The sequence below is a fragment of the Dromiciops gliroides genome, chromosome 1, assembly GCF_019393635.1.
Source record: "Dromiciops gliroides isolate mDroGli1 chromosome 1, mDroGli1.pri, whole genome shotgun sequence".
NCBI classification, from domain to species: Eukaryota; Metazoa; Chordata; class Mammalia; order Microbiotheria; family Microbiotheriidae; genus Dromiciops; species Dromiciops gliroides.
The window spans coordinates 449360907-449386842 of NC_057861.1; the positions used below are offsets into that span (position 1 = coordinate 449360907).

The 25936-nt window shown below is 35.7% G+C and overlaps 1 protein-coding gene across 4 annotated transcripts in view; it reads right to left on the reverse strand.

The window, feature by feature from the left end:
• Nucleotides 1–7176: 7176 nt before the first annotated feature.
• TMEM161B (transmembrane protein 161B) overlaps nt 7177–25936 on the reverse strand; it is a 112230-nt gene continuing 93470 nt past the window's right edge. For 3 of the 4 annotated variants that reach the window (XM_043970105.1, XM_043970088.1, XM_043970097.1), the window contains 3 exons: nt 22556–22730; nt 19546–19642; nt 7177–17367 (listed from right to left, as the gene is read on the reverse strand). In XM_043970105.1, the coding sequence (XP_043826040.1) occupies nt 17090–17367; nt 19546–19642; nt 22556–22730 (550 nt within the window). In that variant the 3' untranslated portion in view covers nt 7177–17089. Of the gene's footprint in view, nt 17368–17889; nt 18144–19545; nt 19643–22555; nt 22731–25936 lie in introns of those variants that run through there. The other variant, XM_043970115.1, reaches the window with a different exon arrangement.

Sequence of the window (25936 nt, forward strand, 5' to 3'; positions counted from 1 at the left end):
GAGGGCTTGAGGAGAGCTGAATAAGTTCAGTTTGGAGCATGTTGAGTTTAAAAGGTTTATAGGACATACAGTTCAAGATGTCTGGGGGCAGCTGGGTAATGCAGTGGATAAAGCACCAGCCCTGGATTCAGGAGGACCTGAGTTCAAATCCGATCTCAGACACTTGACACTTACTAGCTCTGTGACCCTGGGCAAGTCACTTAACCCTCATTGCCCCGAAAAACAAAACAAAAACCAAGATGTCCAATAGGAAGTTAGAGATCTGAGACTGGAGGTCAGAGATGTTAGGGTTGAATAAATAGATTTGAAAAAAATCAGCAAAGAGATGAAATTGAATCCATGGAATCCATGAGATCACCAATTGAGATAGTATTGAGAAATAGTATACAGGAAAGATAAGGAAACATGAGTCCAGAGGGATGAAGGGAATCTGGGTATGGTATATCAAAAGGGAAAGATCAGAAGCATTCACCAGTTTGCCAAGCAAAGGTGAAGGAAGATAACTAAAATGGAAGCTAGAAGTTAAGTCATGGCAGAACAGACTAGTTTACTGAAACATCTCTGGGATCTGTCCACTATTTAAAAATCCCTTGCCCATGCATGGCTAACAAGGCTCAGCTGGTATTGACATTTTACAGCATAGAAATAATAAAAACCTATCAATCAAGAAAAATTCAGGGTATCTAGTGCACATATATGCTCCACGCAGATGGTGTTAATCTATCCCCCTTCCTCCAGTGCTTCACAAACATTTAGATGACTGCTACTTCCAGGAAAGCCCAGAATTCTTCCTCTCCGTCTTTGGATACATCCCTTTACTATTTTGCAGTACAGAATCCTATCCACAAAATACCCTTTAACAATCCTGCACCTAAACTTGTCACCTTAGTTATCTCTTATTCCCTAGGAGTTTTCACTTGCTCAGGCGCCTTCATTGCTTCTCACTAGAGCTGAGGCTGAGGTCCAACCTGGTTTATTAACCTTTCTAGTCTCTAGTCCCCTCACACCATTATTATATGAAAAGGCTAACCTCTTATTGTGAGTTTTTTCCTGGCAGTTTCTTAAAGAGCTGCATGCTCTGTGAAGCCTATTTTTAAAAGGTTCCACAGAGATATTTTCTTATATCTATGTAATTCCATATAGCTTGTAGACCTTGTACCACTCTCCTTCTACTAGAGAAATAAATATCATGCTAGACAATGGATTAAAAAGAGAAGACTAAAGTTAGATAAGCTGCACTGTTATTAGGTTGCCCTACTTTCCAACTTCCAGCTTGAATACAAACACCCCATCAGTCAGTGCTGGGGACCACTATAGAGCTGCAGTACACAGGTTAACTAGAGCACAGGGGGGAAAGAAGCTCTTGAACTCTGCTCTGCAGCTTCTGAAATGCAAGTATTTGAATTCTAGCTCTAAAGACCACACTAATCCAGAGCGAGCTCAAGCATGCACTGAGCATTGCCATAGCACCTTTGTATTGCAAACAACAAAAAGTCAACTGACAACCCCCATTTTATCAGTTACATTTAATGTTTGTAGTATAGCCCTTTACCAGACCCATTTTTGGGGGGTGGGGGTGGGGAAGGCAATGGGGGTTAAGTGACTTGCCCAGGGTCACACAGCTAGTGTCAAGTGTCTGAGACTGGATTTGAACTCAGGTCCTCCTGAATCCAGGGCCAGTGCTTTATCCACTGCACCACCTAGCTGCCCCCTTCCAGATCCATTTTAAACAAATATTTATGGGGGATGGAAGACCATATCAGTATCATTCGATGTTAAGGGGTGGAAAATTGACATAAACCTTTCTCTTCCCCCCTTCAAGTCCAACTGAAGCCTCACTGAGGCCAGCTCTGTAGCTACTATACAACACTCCAAGTCTCAACAAGAGGTTCAGTCTACCCATCTGCAAAATTAGAGATAATGCTTAGTTGTTGTGAGGATCAAATAAAATATGTAAGTGTTTTATAAATAGTGAACTACTATCACCAGAAGGCCTTTGAAATACTTTCCCTCCCAGGATACACATTGTTTCCTCTTCAACCCAGAAGACAGTAAGATTTCAACATTACTGGCCCTCCACCCTAACCTGCTACCTTTGTATTAGTTCTTCTCACACCCCATTTTTTTCAAATGCTTCCTTTTACCAGCCCTTTTTCATCTCACTCTAATTCCTCCCAATGATACACCACAAGTCTGTCCAGTTGATCCTTTTCTGTGCATCATAGAAATAACACATTATTTTCTTATCCAATAAATTACTAACAAAACAGGTTACTAATTGTCATCTGGACACTGAAAAAAAATCTTTTATGAATCAATTCTCTCCATAACTTAAGTAATGTGAATACTAGGCTCACGATTTCCTTCACTTGCTTAACTAATGCCAGTCCATGTATGACATGAGGGGATTTTAATATTCACTGAGCAGCTCCCTCAAGCTCCCATTTCCTCAGATACCTGAAATCCCATGACCTATTCTTTTTCTCCCCAGACACCTCTTTTCTCACTTATTCCCCAACCTCTGTACCCCTGAAATCTGACCCCTAACCTCAACATTCATCTAAAACTGCTCTTTTCAAAGTTACCAAAAAGCTCTTCGTTGCAAAATTTGGTCGTCTTTTCTCAGTCCTCATCCTGCTTGACTTTTCTGCTGCATTTCAAACTGTTGGAATCCCTAAAAATTAGACAACACCAAATGGGAATAAATGACTCCTTGAGACAGTAAGAAATATTAAAACCAAAAGATTGAAAAATAGGTGGAAAGTAAGATGTCAGATATAAAAAACATACAGATCTGGGAAACAGATTAAGGAGAGAGGATTTAAAAATCAATGAACTCGGGGCAGCTAGATGGCACAGTGGATAGAGCACCGGCCCTGGAGTCAGGAGTACCTGAGTTCAAATCCGGCCTCAGACACTTAACACTTACTAGTTGTGTGACCCTGGGCAAGTGACTTAACCCCAATCGCCTCACTAAAAAAAAAAAAAAAAGAAAAAAAAAGAAAGAAAAAAATCAACGAACTCCCTGAAAACCATGATCTTAAAAAAAAAAATTCCCCCCCACCAAAAAAAAAACCCCAAAACCAAAAAAAAAAAAAACCCCTGAACCTTGTATTTCAAGAAATCATAAATAAAAACTCCCCAGATCTAATGCAACCAGAGGGCAAAGTTAAGAGAAAGAATTCATGAACATCTCCTGAAAGGAATCCTGAAAGGAATAGTCTCAGGAATATCATAGCCATTTTGAAAAAAGATAACGTGGGGGAAGGAATAGTCACAAGCCAAACTTTCTGATCCAGAATGCAGACTTAAAGGGGGTAGAGGAGACAACTGGGAACTATTATAATATATTACAATATTTAATTAATAATTAATATAATATCTTTTAAAATTAACATAAGTTCATAAGGCAGCCTAGACAAATATGAGTTACATGCAGAATTTGTTACCTGTTTTGTTTTTTCTTGAAGATTCATAGTTTAATAAAGAATTTTTTGTTTGCTGTGTATATGAAAACGTTTTGGGTTTGGGAGGGTTTCTTTTTTTGGTGTTTTAAGTTCAGAATGAGAATAAAAATTAATTAAAAAATTTTTAAAGTGCAGACAGATCTGACTGTCATTCCCATAATCAATCAACTCCAGGAACTTCCAGTTTGTCTAGATTGTCTAGAGGACAAAATATAAACTTCCCTTTAAAGTCCCATACAACCTGTGTAGATGCCAACCTATCTTTCTAGCCTCAGTACAGTACTTTCCTGCCCATACTCTGTCATCCAGCCAAATTGGCTTGTCTGCTCCTTGTACATATAATATTAGAACTGGAAGGGGCCTAAGAGATCATTTAGTCTATCCGCCCTCATTTTATAGATGATGAAAATAACTCAGATATTAAGTGACTTACGCAAGGTATCACAGGTAAGACAGTAGAAATGGGACTTAGGAATTTCTGACTCAATCCAGTACCATATTTACCCATCTGCTTCTCAATAATACAGAAAGAATCCCCCAGGAATGAAGCAAAGTGAGTGATGGGGGGGGGGGGAAACAAACCAGCAAGTGGTTCTTCATAAATCATGGTAAGTGGAAATGCCTTTGTAATCACCAGATGAAATGGTAGTGTGTGGTTATTACTTGTTCCCAGTTAGAGGGAAAATATGGCAGATAGGCAAAATGGTAAAGTATTTCTCTCCTTATAATTATCTTCCCTTTTCACATTCTTTGTCTTATAGTAGAGACACTCCTCCCCGTCCCCCCCTCCCCCCAACCACCCTTTCAAGTGCTCAATGACTTTTTGTTTGTTTTTTGGTGAGGCAATTGGGGTTAAGTGACTTGCCCTGGGTCACACAGTGCTCAATGACTTTTAATGCATCTTGTTTCTTCTAAATTCTGAAGAATCCAATATTAATCTGTGAGCTAACTCACTGACACCAAAATATCTTCTTTAGGGATTTTTCATCACTTTCAGGACAGTATCCACCCTGTTATAGACTAGGTCCAACTGACAGTAGGCCTCTTCTTTCTCACCTCCCCTAACTCTAACCCACTTATAATGTCCATTTTGTTTATTAGAACATCTGTTAAGAATTCTCAAAGATTGACATGCCTCCTACATCGTTTTAACTCCTGATTATGAAGCTTCTAACAATCCCTATTAACGGAAAGCATCTTCCTCACTAATACAATTATTACTATGGATGAATAGAGCAGATGGAATTTTTACAATGTCCAGATAAAAAGCACACCATTCCCTCTTAAAATGTATTTAGTTGGATAACTTTTTTTTTTGAGGCAATTGGGATTAAGTGACTTGCCCAGGGTCACACAGCTAGTTAAGTGTTAAGTATCTGAGGCCAGATTTGAACTCAGGTCCTCCTGAATCCAGGGCTGGTGCTCTATCCACTGAGCCACCTAGCTGCTCCTTAGTTGGATAACTCTTAAACTTTATTTTCAATTACTTTGAGCATTTACTTATTTTTTCCCCTTCCAGACCTTTTGAGGGTTGTACTGTACATATTTATTGTAAAATGCTAATGAATCTTTAAATGATAGAGTGGGATTTTTAATCATTATTGCAATTACATATCCAGGGATTCAATACAAAATCCAAGCAGTGAAACCTGTGGGTAGAACTGGAAATTAGTGTCTTACTAAATGGAATGTAATTTCTAAAACTCATGTCCTCATGAAAAGTCACTCCACTCTAAAACAAAAACATTCATGCTATTAATTCCTTAGTTTCAGTACCCGTATGTGTGTGTATAAAAGTGCATTTTCTCTGGATGCCTACATTCCACAATTTGAAGGACTTTCTAACAAAATACTTTGTGCCCCCCCCACCCCCACCCCTATACATACACTTTGGAAAAATGGCTCCGAAGATGGTCCCTTTCTGGTAAGCCCTTTGTAACTTTAGCCAATCATTTGGTATCAATGCTGAATGAACTGAAATCAAATCTTGGGCCCATGTTATATATAGCTAATGCTCCAGGCTCTGCTGGTTTTTACTAGAGTGAAACAATCAATTTGGATTTCTATAAGATGATTGCTTCCACTCAGCAAGAGTACTAAGAGATTACATATTAGATGCCTTTCTATAATCACTCCTTCCATGAGGGTTTAAAAAAAAAAAGGTGGAGCAAGGGGTTAGAAGAGGAGGGAGATCTGGACTATACCTTTAACTAGCAAGCTGGGTGAATTTTGTACCAGGATACCAGCTGCTTGTGTCAGGAACATCAAATGATGTCCTATTTGACTCCATGAGAATTTTGGGTTAGGACTACAGAGGACAGGGATGGAATTTAACCTTTGTATTAGAGTAATAAAATAATACTCGATGCTTAAAACAAATATTCTATTGTTTGCTGCTTGCGACACTCAAATATTCATTATGGTCAATGATGGAAGTAGACCCAGAGATTTACCCTCTCAATATCACCTTCTTGATTAGCCACGGTGAACTACCAAATGTGTTAAAGTGCACTGATTTATCCTCATTGCTCCAATGAAGATATTCTAGGAGCCCAGGATAATGTTTTCCAACATATAGGTAAATATGAGGATCATTTGTGTGTCACCAGAGCCTTCTGAAGAAAAATTGCATTTCAACAGCTTGTTGAAGGTAGTTAGATAAGTTGCCTATCTCCATAAATAGGTAAAAGTCAGACACAGCTGTGCAAGGATTGTTAGCTAAGGGCCCATTTCAGAGAGATACTATCAGCCTGACCATTTCGTAAGTCAATAACACAAGCAATTATTAAGCGCCTGCCAGTACCAGGCACTGTACTTGGGATACGAAGGAAGGCAAAACTAGTATCTGCCCTCAATGGCATACTTTCAATACCACATGGGCTATATGCTTGTCTTACTATAACTCATTCTTGTACTAATGTTTTCTAATAACAGGTGGGTAACAAAGTTTTTTCACCATGAGTCCATTGCACCAACAGTTTAATACTAAAAAGAAGATAGCATATTCCTTGTTTCATTGTGAGAATATTAATACTTAGAACCTTCTTGGATTCCTAATAAATGCTTTTGGAATTTGAAGGTGAGTTTATTAGTTACTTTCTACATCAGAAACCTAAATGAGTTAGAGTTGAGACACAGTTCAATTCCCCTACTGCTGAGGTAAAGACTACTTTTACAAGCCTTAAGGAAAATGCTTCAGTGCTCTCTGGGATAATCTGACCCAGGGAATTAATTCTAACAGCATATCAAAGCTTCTTTCAATCTTGAAGAATATTGATGAGACCAGAGCCATAAAATGTACATAAAATCATACACATACCCCTTAATTCTGAGGATTATTAAACACCAAAGAACAACATATTTTGTTATGACAAGCACTATATAGCAATTACTTTGTGGATGGTAATTATATATGAGCACCGAAGTCCAATAAACTACAGTATTTGAAATGCTATCAAAAGAAAAATTTTCTGTCTAATCAAAAGGTATCTTTTTTAATCTTCTAGTGTTAAGAAAAAAGAAACTTAATAAGCACAAAGCTCTGAAACACAACATACATCATGGGAACTTGCCCAAACTCCTAGGTCAATACCTGGTCTAATCCTTTAAGGAATAGGGAAAGTTACTCACATGTTGCTCATGATTTGTAAAGCTAAAAAGTAACAACTTAAAAAATATTTCAGACAGACAAGATATACAACAATCAATACATGGGAGGGAACACTTTTATTGATCTTTGGTTTCAAAGTTGCTGTATTTCTGATTCAGGCAGTACTGTGTAAAAACAATTTAATGGAAATATACCACATGCAAGGGTAAAAGAACAGAAACTACAAAGTTACAGTGATGGAAAGGGTAAATACACAAACTGATGGTGGTTAAGTATTTCATTTGAAACTATAGACACTGTTTATAGACACTGCATTTGACTACATTTCACAGTATCTACACATGATCACAACCAGTGTGAAAAAAAGAACCTCTTTCAAATCATATGATTATTTAGTCATTGTGAAGACAAGTATCTTACCTTAAATTTTTTTAATCAGTATTTAATTAATTTGTGCTTAAAAATTTTCCTAAAGAAAAAAAAATAAATTTTCAAATAAATTAATGGGAGTATGGGGGGGAGAGAGAACATCAAAACCACAAATCATAGTTTCAATCAATTCTCACAGTATTTCCTTACTTGGCAAAATATCTTTTAAAAAAAGGTTAAATCAGCAAGTTATTCATCAGTCTCAACATCAATAGTTGTGTTTTTAAAAAAGACATGCAAATATCTATCAAGTAAGAGGATAAAAAGCTTTTTAAAAAATCTCTTAAAACATTAGCAGCAATAAAGACAATGCACCATCCTACACACGGTGCAAGAAAATAATAAAAGAGTTATACAGTAGTTGTGTAGGGACACATTTCCCCTGCCCCATCATTACATTAATACACTAATTACTAATGACATTTCATTTGAGCTTGAAAAGCACAAGACACTATAAGGCTTCTTTATAAGGAGTGCTTCCTTTGGTGCATACTCTATTATTTTAATTCAAATATACAACTTACACATATATTTAATTCTTTACATGCAAAATGATCAAAACTTTGAATTATTCATGTATATTTATGAGCCATACTTTTTCTGCTGAATCACTGTGTATAGTAAATATTTTTAAATACCAAAAAATCTACTTCTTAAAAAAATAAAACTTCCAAATTGAACAGTCTATTGTCATGACTTACACATAAAACACCTTTTACAATTATTCTCATTTCAATTCACTGTATTCTGTCTGTGATGTTGTCTGCATACATGTTAGCATGACAGTATGAATATCCAAGTTTTAATGACTTTACTCAAACCAAGTGGCAATCTACTTACAAGATGCTATGCTTGCTATAAATTGTAAAAATCCATATTTCTTACTAGTTCACAACTCACAATGTCAGACTCTACCAATTGATTTGACCAAGAGTAAAGGTCAGTAATGATCTTGGAATTATTCTTCTACCATGTATGTAAACCCAAAGTATCTGCTTTTAATTCAGTAAGTATTGCTACAAATTTTATCTAAAAACAATACTCCCATTGATGTAGACAGGTGTTTCAATAGGTTACAAAATCATTTATTTTCCCTTTTCTCAGTCATCTCTCTGACAGTATGAGAGTGAAGGAAAAGATGTTTTTTGAATGGATAAATTACAACAGCAAACAAAATAAACTTTAAAAATGTTATTGTCTCGGGACAGTGAGAATGTATATTCAATGGCACATTAATAAAGCTTTGTCTGTATTGTCCCACCAAAATTTATAATGTTAAATAACACGGGAAAGCATGAGACTTCTATTTGCCAAATAGATTTTGTTTCCAAAATCTTATGGAATATATCATGCTGAAAATGGCTTATTTTTGTCACAGCTAAAACGTTGAAGATATTTTCTTTTTTGGTCCCTTATGAAGTAAAATTGGGAGTTTTAACTACATAGCTTTTTAAATGTTGAAGCACCTTAACATTTTTATGGTATATTCTGAAGATGAAATGGTATTTTTTAATATGTACTATTTACAATATTTTTGTTTTTTTAATGCTGCCCTGTAGATTGACCTTTTTTCTTTATGACAGATATTAATGCCTCTTAACAAACTTTGGGTTACTTTAATGCAGTAACTAGCATAGATATACTACTTCTTAGCAAGCACCACTGACAATAACCAATAATGTCAATAGCTTTAGGAACAAGATAGCATCTTTTTTCTCTACTGATTGTATTGAAATATGTGGCATATTTAGATGTCATTAAGGAGAGTAATTATTCATTTTCCTCTTGCTAGTTGTTTGGATTTATGGATAATGTATTAGAAACTCAACATTAATTTAAATGTACCTAAATAGAAGTCCCGAAGCTACTGAAATGTAACTTTAAATCTAAATGCTTAGTTTATACAAAAACTTAAGCATCCTAAGCCATTTAAAAAATAAATCATAAAAGTAATTTGGTACTTTAAAGATTCCTGTCTCTGATGGAAAATTCTATAATTTATAACTTATTAATAAAGATATATTTTCAAAGCATGAGATAAAATGTTAAAATGCAGTATGATTTTATAAATAGCAGGATAAAACAGGAGCCATATGATTGGTGAAAAATGATATTTACATCTTCTGAATTTATCAGCATTTACAAGTATGCATATAAAATTGAATACCCAGAGTTCTGAATGTGATAAAAATCAGCTACAGAAAAGGTATACATTATAAAGGACGGTAAAAATAATTCAGAGCATGGTTTACAATTCTCTAAGAAAACTGTTAACAACAAACTTTACAAAGGATATGTGAAAGAATTTTAGCACAACTATATATGTGTACAGACAACTAAAACAGTTGTTCCACTATAAAGTTTGTTGCTAAAAAAAAAAAAGCAAGTAGAAAAGTGTTGGGGTTTTTTCCCCTTGATAAAGCTAAACATGTTTATAACCAGTAAAATAAAGCCACATTCTAAAGTGAGATAACTTAGAGGACATGTGGCATTTCTCTTTCCTTGTTGTGAAACTAAAGAATATCCTAAATAATAATAATAGCTTGATTAATTTTTTAAATTGCTATTTATATTCCCCTAAAGAGAAAAAATTGTAAACTTCATTTCCTCTGAGTTTCAAGAGATCTGTTAAAATGCAACCACCTGTTACAGAAAAGGAAAGAAGTGCAACAACGGATATTTAAAGAAGTGCAAATACATGTAACCACTACTGATTTTACTCTCAATATCTCAAGAATTTTTAAAAAATGTAAGCCAAACTATAGTTGGATTTTCTGTATTTTGGCCATTTTTAATAAAGTCACATTTTTTCAATCATAGAAAAGAATTATAAATCCTTTTTACTATTAAAAAAAACCATTAACATTTAAGAAAAGAAGTAGAGGGTAATAAAGCCAATTCAGAAGAACCTTTTTAAAGAAAATCTTCCTATCTATGTCTATACATTTTTATTTATTCCCAATATCCCTGGCGGTACATATAGAATATCATGCTATGCATCCCATTTTCAAACTTAAAGCCTTAAAAACTTTAAACGAGTGAGGCTTAAGTGATAGTCATTTGTCTAAGTATTTCATAACTATGGGAGTTGGTACTGTATACTACTAGTTATTTTTAGATAAAATGGCAATTATCAGCCCCATTGTTCCTTACACATAGCTTAAAATAATTTCCTCCCCTCCTCCCATACTTTTGGGAAAAGACTTTTTAAAAGGTCACTTATGATGCAAGGGAATAAAACCTTGCATGTAACAAGTGATTAATACTTATTGAACTGAATTTAAATTAAGAAATATATTCCAATGAACATATATGAACTCTGGGCAGTTATACTATGTTACCTTCATATCTCAAACTATGTAGAATTCTTACTTGGGTTATAAGATTTAATAGCTCAGATTTGCTGGCACATAGCAAAACAGATGTGGCAAATGCCAGGGTACCGGACATACCGGCTCTGCTCTTTTTATGCCACTATAACAGCCTCTGGACATTTAAGTGATGATTTTGGCCATCCATCTGATTCGCCATGATTGCATAGATAACAAAAGAAACATACATTCATCCTATAGACAAGACATAAATAATGATGGTATATGCATCGTTGATACAACTTTTAGATTCTAATAATATGAACTTATATCATGAGTTAAAGTTAGTATGAATTTCAACATCAGGTCAGATTCCAAAGATGATTAAGAAATCTCATGATGGAATCTATACATTCTGAGTGGTGAATTAAGTTTCAGGCCACTTGAGGACTATTACTATGGGCAGTAAGTCATTCACTAAGTTGAATTCCACTATCCAGGTAGATACCTTTCAAGAATCATAATTTATACCCTGAAGATAATTATTTACCTATACATATGGCTCATTATGTTTTCTTAACCTAAACCCAGCAAGAAGGAAAAGAATATACAGATTGTACAACATAGAATACGTTTTGTAGTTTCAAGAGAGTGAGAGAGACAGACAGACAGACAGAAAGACACGAAGGAAGGAAGGGAGAAAGGGAGGGAGGGTGGGTGGATAAACTGATCAGTTCCAATTTCTTATTCATGAAAATACTGGTGGTTGTAGTTATCACTTCCCTTGGCATCTATTTCAAGCTCACCTGGCTCACAAGAAAATAGGAGTCTAGATTCTTTCACCAACTAATCTAACTCCCCCTAGCCTCTTCTAATCACTTGCCTGAAAACCTGTCTCCCTATTAGCAGGCAAATGTTGGCATGAGGAAGTTTCTAGGGGAAGTATAGAAAATATCAGAACCAGATTTCCCAGTTTGTGCCCTCTTTGACTTGCTGCTACTAAGGATTCTTCACTAAGGTTAGTGAAAACACTAACCACCATGTTTCACAGTTAAAAACAGAGGAATGGGGGGGGGGGGGCGGGGAAGAAGACAGTTTCATTGGTCTGATGAAATGACTAGAGAAGTTAACTAATGGCACCAGCGGCTACTTGCTAAAGCAGGTATCTACAGATAGCAAAACTATGGCTAAGTAATATAAGAAAGTATCAAAAATCATATTTTTAAAAAGTAAAACAACAACAACAACAAACCTCAAGGACATCCCCTCCCTCGAAAAAACTTCATGAATGGTATACAATACTATCAGTACTTTGTTAATGCTTGAGAAAATGGCAAATGACTCCCTCACACTGATTTCTATAGATTTCCATATCAGAGTGTTTAATGTCATGACTCATTTTAGCGGAGGCAAAATTTTCTACTCTCAACCTTTACTTCTTTAACAGAAAAATCTTCTCAATGACCACAAATCCCCCAGAAGGTAAGTTCCTTGATAGCAGGAGCTGATTTTTTTCCATCTTTGCATCCTTAATACTAAGAACCTAGTAAGTGCTTAATATGTTTGCTGAATTGAATGAATTTGGGAAGTAAACATGACATAGGGGTTGTCTAGTCTCCAACTTTCTTGGTGGCACAGATACCTTTCTAAAGGATGCACGCTAATTTGTCTGATAAGAGATTATCTTCCAGATGAAGAAAAGGAGACGTGAGATTTGTTTTTGCCAAAGTCATGTTACAAAGCTCCAACTATGCCACCCAAATATGTGTAACAAAAGCTTAAATAACATTTCAATTAACCTGGATAGCAGGTGACAGACCTCTAAGATTCAATTCTTGGCTTTTTACAAAGCTTAACTCAGGTACTACTTCATCTATAAAGCTTTTCCTAATCAACCCGGTAAAAGTGCTATCTCTTCCCTCCTTCAATGACCTTATTTAATCAATCATTGAACATTTGTTAAGTACTTACTAAGTGCAGAGGATATAAATACAAATCTGTGTCCCTGGGGTAATCCCCTGTAGAATGTAAGATCTATGAGGACAAGAGTATTTTGTTTCTTTTTTATCCCTTGTGCTCATCACTAGTTAATAGGTGCTTAATAAATGTCAGTTGAATTAAACTGAAATGGATCCAGAAAAAATGTACTCCAGAGGTTAAATCTGTTGTACCTGTTATTTTAAAATATCCAGGCAGGGGAGGACACGCATTTTTATTCAACAATATGGTAAATTAACACCAACATATCTACTATCTTGTCTATTAGTGAAGCTCTGTGACCATGTACTTAATACAAATGGCAAACTGCAATCCCAGATAACCCCAAAATAATTATTTTTGGTAAAGAAGTTTGGTATATCATAATTTTCAATTAGTACTCAATAAATGTTCATTAAGAAATAGTCAGCAGCCACAGAGCCTGACTACTTAGTCTCAGTCTCTCTCTTTTTCTCTCTCTCCCTCCTTCCCTTCCTCCCTCCCTTCCTCCAGGTGAGGAAAAGGTCATTTGTAGTTAAGAGAACAACAGTTGGATGGAACCAAATGTACAAAAGCTACCTCTGACTACTTTTTTTAAAAAAGGACAGAAACAGGCAAGAATAAAGGGAAACTATTGATTTCTTTAAAGAAAAGGAGTGAAAGACCTACACCAGCTTTATGACCATGTTCAGCATCCACATCACCATTTTCTGGGTATATGACTAACTCAGTTATAAAGATATAATGAGATGAGTGGGAGCAAGAAGCTGCAACTATGTGACTATTTGAGACAGAGTTCAAGCACTGGGATCGTAAGTATGGTTAGATCTGATTCTTTAAGCTACCTAAAGCTCCATGAAGATAGTGGATGATCCACATTCAAAAATCACTTAGTTTTACTTTGCTGAACACAACTACAAACCATAACAGAAAATTTTCAATTATGAGATGGTCTCAGAAAGTCTACCAGATTGAGAGACTGGATGATTTCAGAGAATGTTAAAATTCTATATTTAGAAGTAGAATCCGGCCTCAGACACTTGACACTAACTAGCTGTGTGACCCTGGGCAAGTCACTTAACCCCCATTGCCCCGTTTAAAAAAAAAATAGAAGTAGAGAATTTAACCTTTCATTTAAAAGAACAAAATATATTTTGTATTATAATTACAGCTTCATAATGAATACAATTTCCCTTTTCCTGAACCTATCAATTTCATTCATTTTTTGTCTGAATAATAACCCAAGGAGAAATGCTGCTAACCATATTATTGCTGATTTGTATCAGAAATGAAAAAATGGATTATTTTTCCCCTTGTTGGAATTTCTTGGGACAATTTGGGGGGAAAATTTCATTAAGTCATACAATTCAGGATTTTAAGTGTTTCTACTCAATATGGGTCACACAATTAAGTAAATTAAAAAATAATTTACCCACTCAGCACACAACAGTAAGAAAAAAATCTGGTAGAGGTTAAAAAAAAGGCAAAGAAAATCAGGAAATTTTGAATAATCTAATAGTTTGCTAATATTATCGCTACTGTGTAAGTTTTGGGATAACCAAACAACCAATGCTCCAGAAATAAAAATTTGGCCAACTATGAAGTTCCAAGCTTCTTTAAAGACACACACACATTTGTACCCACAAGGCTATATTGCTTCCTACAAGCCCTTGAAAACTTTCTTGTTAGAAATCATTATCCTTAATCTGTTCTCAACTCTTCCTCAAGAATTTCTTCTAGAACTGAAGAGATATCTATCACTTAAGTAATTTGCACATTGTGCAAAATTTGTGGCTTAGAAATTTGGTACAAAATAGGTTTTAAAATAAACCATTAGTCTATTTTTAGAATTATAGGTATCCATCTGAAATGATGAAGTTATATGAAATGTAGTTTTCAATTTATGAATAAATCTTACCTTCTTTCTTTACTTTATTCCACAGTACAGTTTTTAAAACACTGAAGAGTAGTGCCTTTGGTAAGAACTTAAAATTGTAAAAGCAAAAACAAATTCTACTTATGCCCACTTAATTCAGAATTATTCAAACACATTTTCTTATTTACACAGACACACAAACATGCATGCATGTGTGTGTGCAAGTACACATATACTATAAATATGGCAGTTTAGTTCAACAAACACAAGGAATTATCCCTAAATCCATAATGACATTTAGAAAGGCAGACATGAGACATGACTATAAAGTAATAGGGCTGGTATTTTACCAAACATGAGACGTTATACATCTAAATAAATGTTCCTTCTACATAACCTTACGAGGCTATACACTTATGTTACCAATACTGGTACCCCTCAAAGAACAATTTTGGAACTTTCCAGTGGCAACTGTTTTTAGGAGTGATTTATAAAATACACATTTAAATCAATTTCACTACTTACTTAGTCGCATCTTATTTGTGGACCCAAACTGTACCACCTAGGGTTGATTATATACTTCATTCATCAGATTATGTCCATATGATTTTTGGTTATTTCCAAAATCAAAGCCACTCATAAAGGTGACACCACTGAAATTATAAAAAAGAATATACCATAGGCTCTGAAGACTATTCCAAAAAAGGAACTATGGAAATAATTTGAGCAGTGGCAGGATTGTTGGAATAGATATAGATCTGTCCCAGTACCTGCTTGGAGTGACAACTCTTTTAGATGCCTAAATTCTTTTAAAGTTGTTTTAAAAGTTAACCACATTATTTTATAGTTACACCCTACATAAATCTTTAAATTTTTAGTTTTAAATGAATAAAATCATCACATTCATGTGTGTTTGTATGTATATACTAGAAAACAAAAAAAAACCTAACTAAATTAAAATCTATATCAAACATCTAATTATTTCTTGCTTCTGAAACTATAGGATAAGCCATTTTTAAAAGTCCTATTTATTTCTTTTTGGAAAATTTAATTTATGAAGATTCAAATGAAATTTTATTATTGGTCAAAATATAAAGGGTACTGAAGCTTCTACTCTGGGAAACATAAGAAATGACAGAGTAAGAATTACAATATACAGTGGAGCTTCCAATTAAGAAATCCCAAACATTTTAAAGAATCTTAAGTGTCGTAAAGGGAGTACAAATCAACAGCTTTCTGCTGAACTTTCAAAAATGACTTTTAATTTTCATTCAAAAAGCCTGAAACTTCAACACATATACACCTCCATTCAATCACCTTTTGATATACAATCAGCAACTTAAAATAAGATTTCTCTATGTTTATCTTTTATAGCTCCAATATATTATATACTTAATATATAATATGTACAATACATATATGCATTCAGCAGGACTAAGTATTTTTAAAAGTCTGATCAGTGTTGATAAATACTTTTATAGTGACTTAGGATTTATTTGTCCAATAATATAGAAAAAAAACCTGAGGCCCACCCAAATTTGTGAGATCCAATCTTAGCAGCAAGCCGCTAAAAGCAATTGTTCATATCGCCATTTTTTGTTGTTGTTTTTTTTAAGAACTGCAGAGATTGAGAAAATGTACATGTTAAAATAACAATTCCTGCTATGTTCAGGCAGCAATACTTGCTTATATTATACACTTACATCTCCATTAAATTAAAATATTCTACAGCTTCCTTTGCTGTAATATACAGCAGCTGTTTATTCTTTCCTGATGGATTTGTTGTAGTTGCTGTTATTCACCTAGAAGAGCAACTAATACAGTTCCAACAGAAGTTTATTTTTTTTCTTCCACACCCCCCGCCCAAAGTATGGCTCAGTTTCAAGATTGTTCTCTAGGCAGCCACCATTAATATCACCAGTACCATAACACCATTAAGACAATCAGACAATGACTGAAGTCATAAACGAAATTTCAAGGACAATTGGGTGTTTCTGTAAACTAAGGCAATCACAAGCATTAAATAGCCCTCTCATGTCAGTAAATGTGTGTATATGTATATACACATATATGTATATACATACACACGTGTATATACACACATAAATGTGTTTAATATATTTGTCAATATATAAAGAAAAAGTCACAGTTCTACTGCCATGATTCAATAGCTACTCCCCTACTATTTATAAAACAAAATTAACAAACCAACTTGTGATTTTCAACATTAAAACATTAATTCACCCTGAGAAGACAGAGGAAGCATTAAAAAAAAGAAGCTACTTAGATGATATGTATTTTTCTTCAGTCTTTCTGCTTTCTTCTGATTTTCCTCAGCCCTTTCTTCAAAGGCACATGGACTCCAAACTAGGTTGCCTTCACTATCTTTTGCTGTTGTTGTCTTTGTTAGCTGATTAGTTCATGCCACAGTTAGGTACTGGTGATAGAAAAGTCCAAAAAGGCTTGTGGCAAAGAGGCAAGCAGCTATCCACCAGGTCAGAAATGACAAGAGTCCTCGGAAGAGCAGAGGAGTGAAGATGGTCTTTAGACTGCCCAATGCCATTGTTATCTGGGTAACCGTTACTTTCATTTTTTCATCAGCAGATGGTAATTCAGAGTGAACAGAACCAGAGAATGGATGGTTCTCCACTACAGAGTCAGAGCTGGACTCAGAATAAATCCCCCAGGAATGATTCCCTGTAAAATCCAAGTTAATAAATGAAATGGGAATGGGAATAAGTACAAAAAGCTTTGATTTTTAAAGTGAGACATGAATATCAAAATTCTCTAGCCAAACTTTGCAATTAAGAACAATACAACTTACTAGGTCAGATTACTTGATATGGAACATAAAATTAAATAACAGGGGCAGCTAGATGGCGAAGTGGATAAAGCACTGGCCCTGGATTCAGGAGTACCTGAGTTCAAATCCGGCCTCAGACACTTAACACTTACTAGCTGTGTGACCCTGGGCAAGTCACTTAACCCCCATTGCCCCACCAAAAAAAAAAAAAAATTAAATAACAACTGGTAACATTTTCTTTTTCTTTTTTGGGGCGGGGGGGAGAGGGGGGAGAGAGACGGACAATGAGGGTTAGGTGACTTGCCCAGGGTCACACAGCTGGTAAGTATTAAGTGTCTGAAGCTGGATTTGAACTCAGGTCCTCCTGGTTCCAGGGCCAGTGCTTTAACCACTGCGCCACCTAGCTGCCCCTGGTAACATTTTCTTGATAAAAAATGTTATTGACTCGAATAAATAACAAGACCATAATCTGACCCCAGAAGCAAAAACATGTAAAAAACAACAAAAAAAGAAAAATTCCTTAATTATTTTGCAATAAGTTTGGGTCAAGTCACTTAACCTCTTTTAACTCTTGAAACCTTTTCAGTTTCTTCACTTATAAAATGAGGGGACTGGACTTAGATGACCTCTGTGGTCCTTTCCAGGTCTGAGTCTATGATCCTCTGATCCTCTGGAGATGAAAATATAAGATAATGAAAACTATCTTTACTTAATGAAGAAAGGCAAGGCTATAATGATGATTATGATGATGATGAGAGTTACTAGCATTTATAGTATTTTATGGCTTACAAAACAAATTGCATTTATCATTTTATTTGGCCTTCATGACAACCCTATGAAATAAATGACAAAAAGGAGCATCACAGATATTAAGTGACTTGACCACAGTAAAACCAGCTGGTAAGTGTCAGAGGCAGGACTTGAAGCTAGGTCTTGCTGACTAATCAAAGAAACACTAACTCTTCAGTTATTAACCAACATAGATAGCTTTAGTTAGAATGTGCACGGCAGAGGACAGATTAGGGGGCTTCTTAAAAGTCCTCACTGTTCTCTGATAAACTCTCAATATCATAATAACATTTTAAAAATAATTATCAATGTCAATGCTAGATGCTTATAACAGCTTTCAGAAAGTTTTCATCATACAGTCATAGCGTTCTATTTACAAACGTCTATTCTCTATATTGTATAGTTTCCCCAGGTTATCTATTAAAGTCATCACACAGCACTTGCAGCTTCTGTTGGTCTCTCCAAACACACCTCTTGATCTGCCTGTCAGATGAAAGGTTATCAATCTGATCAGCAAAGCTTATGAATCAAATCAAATGGACATGACACTAGCAGACTCTAGGGAGACTTCATACTTTTTAATGCTGAATTCTAATCCTGTAAGAAATTTTCTAGAATGAAGTGTAAAATTGAGACTGACAATAAAGCTAATTTAGGTCAAATAAACATTCCATATAGTAAAAGTCAGTCTTGGTGGAACCCTGTTAAACTTTTAAAAACATTAACAAATTTAATTCTAGTAATGGATTTTTTTTTTTTTAAAGTGAGGCAACTGGGGTTAAGTGACTTGCCCAGGGTCACACAGTTAGTAAGTGTCAAGTGTCTGAGGCCGGATTTGAACTCAGGTACTCCTGACTCCAGGGCTGGTGCTCTATCCACTGTACCACCTAGCTGCCCCCTAGTAATGGATTTTTAAGAAACCCATCCTCTTGCTACATACAAATTGAGATGAACAATATCCAAAAAATTTGACCAATGAAGTCATTTAAATTGAAGAATTAATAGGTGGTTGATAATCCTTTAAAAGATATAAACACAAAGCATGGAAAATAGTAAGTTAGGCATGAAATTTCAAAACTTTATGATGTTGAGTTTTCATAGACAAGAAGATGAAACAATTTTTTATACTAACAGTTATTCCTGCTTTTTAAGATATAGGTCTTTTTGAGATAGGTGCTTTGTAGCATTCACACTCCATATTTTACATGTCAGAGTGTTATTAATCCAAGAAAGCTATAGTTAATACAAACATTATCGTTTTTTCATTATTGAGGCATACGTACCTAGAGTTTTCAAAAGTAGGGTTGTGTGGAGCAGCATGACCAGAGGGGCCACATACTGCAGTGCAATTACACAAAGGTAATAAAACACTCTCGCCACCTGAAAACAACAAAAGTCTTTAATGACTAAAGATACAGAGAACCTTAATACAACTATCATTAACTATCACATTAAATTTATGAATATGGCCGTCAGTTTAACTGAGCTCTTTAAGATGTGATCAATGCATGAAAAGGGAGCAATATTTTAATAAATTTTCACATTACAATTGCTTCAAATATTGTTTCAAAAAGATCTGACTGTTGAAAAGGATCTAAAATTCTTGTATAAACTTTTTAAAATATATAAAAAGTTGAATAATATTTTTTAAACTTCCTAGCCATTTTTCTTATGGAGACAATGGAAAATGGGTTGAAAAATCCCTTACATTGATATCACTGAAAGGCCATGTTAATGTAGTGTGTGTACTTGGTATTCAGAAATTAAACCAAGAGCTAATATTTGAGGAAAGTGGGTATCCCTGACATCAAATTGAATGATATCTTCAGTCAGCAAAAATACCATTCAAACTATCTATGAATGTAAACACTTCATTCTGTAAAAAACAAATTCAACTCTAGGGGAGTGAATAAACAGTTTTATAGTACCTACTATGTGCCAAGCATTGTGCTAAGGTTTTTACAAATATTACCTCATTTAATCTTCACAATAACCCTGAGGCAAGTGTTATTATTACCCTCATTTTACAGGAGGAAACTGAGGCAGACATAGGTTAGGTGACTTGTCCAGGGTCACAAAGCTAGTAACTGAAGCTGAATTTGACCCCAAGCCTTCCTGACTCTAGACTCAGTGTTCTACCCATGAAGCCACTGAGCTGCCTATTACTCTAGGCAAATAGTCAAGTTGTGATTAAGATGGGACTACAGTAGAGATATATGGATATAACCTATATCAGATTACCTGCTGTCTAGGGGAGGAGGGAGGGAGGGGAGGGAGGGAGAAAAATCTGAAATTGTAAAGCATGTATAAACAAAAGTTGAGAACTATCTTTACATGTAACGGAAAAAATAAAATACCACATACATTAAAAAAAAAAAGATGGGACTACAGGGAATTTCAAAAAAGTAGACTTTATGAAAAAGAAGAGGATATGAAAATTTAAAATTATAAGAGACATAGTTTTGGGGCAATTTAATCATTTTATTAATAAGGCCAACAGGTTATTAACAAAAGGATGGTCACTGGCCATCTCTCTCAGACCAAAGATAATCATGACAACTGAGCTTATAGCTTATATACCCTTGAAACAGTAGGTGATTCATTAAACAGCAATCAAATCTAATTAGTTAACTTGATTTGGATGTAGGCTATATAAAAATGAAGGACTATACCAGAACATCCACAGTCTTGGGCTATCAATTCAAAGAATGCATACCCCTTTCAATGGGTAGGCTGCACAATCCCTCCCTGGATGGAGAGTGGACTGAGAGGCCTTCCTATCTATCTAGACAAAAAGATCGGTCTCCATCCAAGATTGAACAGAACACAATGAGCTTGACTACCCTAGATTAAACTCTTAGCAAGGTTGGCTGGGCCAAACCAAGATTGAGGAAAGTCAATTTAATTTTATCAAGAAGGATTTTGTAGTGGGGGGAAGGGGAGGAAAAAGGGGGGAGTGTCAGGACTTTGAAAGAATGGGGGGAATACTGAAATCTCCCTAAGATACTGGTTACAAATAATCATTTCTAACAAGGAAAAGGCATTTGATTCCTCAAAAACGTCCAGCATTTATCTATTAATGAGGGTAGGTGGGGAATGTCAAAAACTGTGAAACTCAAAAATGGAGTAGTTCAACTCTAGATAATGAAGTGCTGACATTTTTGTGGTGTTAAAGCAAAGGCACAACAGAGGAAAAAAACAACAACAACTTGTAACTCTAAAAACAAATATTCCTCACTTCATGAGTTATAAAGCCTGGATAAAAACCTATTCTGCATGGTATTAATAGGCTCCCTGTCTTGAGACATTTAAAATCAGAGAAGGTAGAACTAGAACTAACAACTGAAGCCTTTTATTTTTCTAGTACCTAGAAAACAGATCAACGTATGATTTTCATTTAGGACTTTAGTTTTAAGAATTACCAAACAATAAGTCATTCTTATTTAATGAAAAAGTTCTTAGTAGAGGTGAGTATTTGAGAACCAGTTCTGGCCTAAAGGATGCAACAACTCACTGCATTAACCTGTTGTCACAAAAGGAACATATGAAGATTCTCAGAGACTGCTTGTTTCTGGGGTTCCCATGATCACAGTGGTTTCAACTGGGCAAAGCACCCATCCTTGAAGTGAGATCAGGCCCTTAAACTGTTTAACTTCCTGTTTTGTGACTGAGACAGCAAGATGACTTTGAAGATGCTGCTATCTGCTGTGTTTGGTTTTCTCATGACTTAATTTTCCCTTACATATGACATCTCAATTAATTGACAAATAGGCACATGCAAGACAAGTACAGAGCAAATGAAAGGTAATCTGAGAAGGGAAGGCTCTAGCAACTGTGAGGATTGGGAAGGGCATCTTGTTGAAATTTGTGCTTTCTTCATTTTTTTTCTTTCCTTAGTTCCTTTGATGATACAGGTTAGGATATGGTTATTAATCCCCTGCAGTGGTACCCCACCCCCACCCATAGCAAGGCCTTTCTTAATCTGCCCAGGTGCACTCTCCTCCCTAAAAGTGACTTTGTATTTTCTCTGAGTGTGTGTGTATAATTTAATAATTTGTGCATATTATTGTTTTCTCTTGATAGAAGGCAGACTCCTTACAGTCAAGGACCATTTGGCCTTTGTCTTTGGGCTTGACACACAGAAGGCATTTCATAAATGTCTAGTGAATTGAATTCTGTCGTGTATATTGAAAAGAAAATCAACCTATAGGATAGGATTAGTGATGTAATAAGTGAACTGAATGCTATTTTCTTACTATCAGGGAGATTGCCTCATTCCATCAAAATATTTACCATCTTCTGTAAATCAACGGTACTTATTCGGCCAGCTTCCTTCTTCATCTGATCAACACACTTCTGGGCTAAGTTCAGGTAAGCTTGCAGGTGACTGCGCATCAGAGCCAACCTCAGAGCACACAGCAGGATTATCAACCAGAGTCGTATAGTATCAAATGTAGTTTCTGTCATTCTGCAGATCAAATAAGGTGATAAAAGTGTTGTCACAAAGGTCAGCGGAATGACTTTTCATTGCAGATACCTTGCTACTTTCTGTAGCAAAATCTTCTGTTATGGGGATCTCTTAATTGACAAGAGATGTTCAAGTCAGACATTGGAAAGAGAACAACTCTCCAGTGTGATTTGATTACCCCAACATCAGGATTTCATGACCTCAAATGAATAAGGCTCTTGTAAATGGGAAGTGCTGCATTCTAGATTTTCAACATGTATCTTACTGGTTTTTTTTCTCTTGTAAAAAACACCACCAGTCCATTTTAAAAAGTATTCCCATCTTAATAAGCTCATGTATTATATGGATATTTTAATGGCTATCTGTAATTCACTCTTCCAATATAATTTAATATTATATTGAGCAGGGTTGGGGGGAAGAAACATGCGAATACTCATTGGTATATATCAATTGCATATAAGGATACTAGTGTGATAGCCTGTGAGCATATATATCTGAGCTAGTGTTTACACATGTGTGCATATAGCAGAAAATGCAGTTTGTGGGTTTACTTGGAGGCGGTGTGTTGGGGGGAAAGTCAATGGGGCTGATGGCCTATAGAACACGGAAGGATCCTGATCCTCTCTGTGCCCACCCATTGGGGGTAGACAGGGATTGGCAGAGGAAGCTGCTACATTAGAAATTAAAGCCCCAAAGAGCATCAGGCTAATAGGCTATAGTTATGATCCTGCTCGCTGCTGGGCGGTGCCAGGGGTAGCCAGTGCCCAGCTAGAAACCACCAAACCTTCTCATGGTACAGATGCTCTCACACTTGCCCTTCAACAGAAAGGTACATGACTGGCTCAACCCAGTTTACCCCTGGGAGTAGAATCACCTAATATGGGTATTGAGGCCTCCTGGCCTTTCATTTCAGTGTGCCCCCTTCACTGACCTTAAGTTTCAGGCACTCGTTTATCATGCTTATTATATCTTGCTTGCACTTAGTTGTTTGCATGGTATCTCCCCCATTAGACTGTGAGCCCTGTGAGAGCAAGTACTGGGTTTCTGTTTTTGATGATGGAAATTATTTTCTTTGTATCTCCAGCAGTTTGCACAGTGCCCAAACATTGTAGGAGCTTAATAAGTGCATGTGGATTTTAATAATAACTAACATTTATTTGTCTCTTTAAGGTTTGCAAAGTATTTTACACATATTATTTTACTTTACCCTCACATTTAAGCAAACAATAGGTCATCATTTGTCCTTTCACTCAGGCAGCTCTGAGCTTTCATTAGGGCTTATATTCCCTCCACTGATGCCACTCAACCACACTTTCTCATCCCTGTCCTTCCATAAACTCTCCATGGAGGGGAAGGATGTGCTCACCCAACATTCTAAAAGTCTTTCTTTGATTCTTTTAATATTTTAGCTCCAGGGCAGCGAGGTGGTGCAAGTAGATAAAGCACCGGCCCTGGATTCAGGAGTACCTGAGTTCAAATCTGGCCTCAGACACTTGATACTTACTGGCTATGTGACCCTGGGCAAGTCACTTAACCCCAACTGCCTCACCAGAAGAAAAAAAAATTTAGCTCCACTAACAAAAGTTCTTGGGATGCTTCTATTTGTGGATGACAGAATGCTAGTTGGAATACTGCAGAGTTTACCAGCAAAGGTAACCAATCCAAAGATTTTGACCCAACAAAACTCTTAGGAAAATCAAATGAGTTTAGAACAACTATTGATTTGATCATGATGCTTAGTTAATTGGACAACTTATAGAACTCATCAATGTATATCTGGAAACACACAGGAAATGGACAACATTTTGAAACTAAAATAAAATAAGAAAAAGAGAGGAGGCTGGATTGCCTTTGGAAACTGCAAAGATCCTTTAATAACACCAAACATTCCAGAAACCAAAGTCAATTTTAAATAACATTCTACTGTGCAGGGGAGGGGGATTTTCTTTCTTTCTTTTTTAATTAATTAATTTATTTTTAGTTTTCAACATTTGTTTAGATAAGATTTCCAATTTCAAATTTTTCTTCCTCCCTCCCCCCTCCCCTAGATATCAGGTAATCTGATACACACACACACACACACACACACACACATATAACAACATTAAACATATTTCTGCATTAGTCATGTTATAAGAGAAGAATCAGAGCAGAAAGGAAAAACCTCAAAAAAAGAAAAACAACAGCACCAAAAACAAAAGAAATAGTATGGTCCAATCAGCATCCATATTCCACAGTTCCTTTTTTTTTTTTTTCTGGATTTGGAGAGCCTTTTCCATCATGAGTCCTTTTGAACTTTTTTGTACCATTGGATTAGTGAGAAGAATCTAATCTATCACAGTTGATCAACACATAATGTTGATGATACTGTGTATAATGTTCTTCTGGTTCTGCTCATCTCACTCATCATCAATTCATGCAAGTCTTTCCAGGTTTCTCTGAACTCCTCCTGCTCACTATTTCTTACGGCACAATAGAATTCCATTACATTCATATACCACAACTTGTTCAGCCATTCCCCAATTGATGGGCATCCCCTCAATTTCCAATTCCTTGCCACCACAAAAAGAGCAGCTATAAATATTTTTGTACATGTGGGTCCTTTTCCCTTTTTTATGATCTCTTCGGAAAAAAGACCCAAAAGTGGTATTGCTGGGTCAAAGGGTATGCACAGCTTTATAGCCCTTTGGGCATAATTCCAAATTGCTCTCCAGAATGGTTGGATCAGTTCACAGCTCCACCAACAATGCATTAGTGTTCCAATTTTTCCACAGCTTCTCCAACATTTATTATTTTCCTTTTTTGTCATATTAGCCAATCTGATAGGTGTCAGGTGGTACCTCAGAGTTGTTTTAATTTGCATCTCTCTAATCAATAGTGATTTAAAGTATTTTTTCATATGGCAATAGATAGCTTTGATTTCTACATCAGAAAACTGCCTGTTCATATCCTTTGACCATTTCTCAACTGGGGAATGACTTGGATTCTTATAAATTTGATTTAGTTCCCTATATATTTTAGAAATGAGGCTTTTATCAGAAGTACTGGCCATAAAAATTGTTTAGGGGAGGGGGATTTTCAACTGATATCAAAACAATAATCACATAGTTCTGGTATGGTCCAGAATAGCTTTTCTCAAAGTATGGTCTGGGGATCCATAAGACCTTTTCAAAAGTTCTTTGAGATCAAAACTACTTACCATAGTA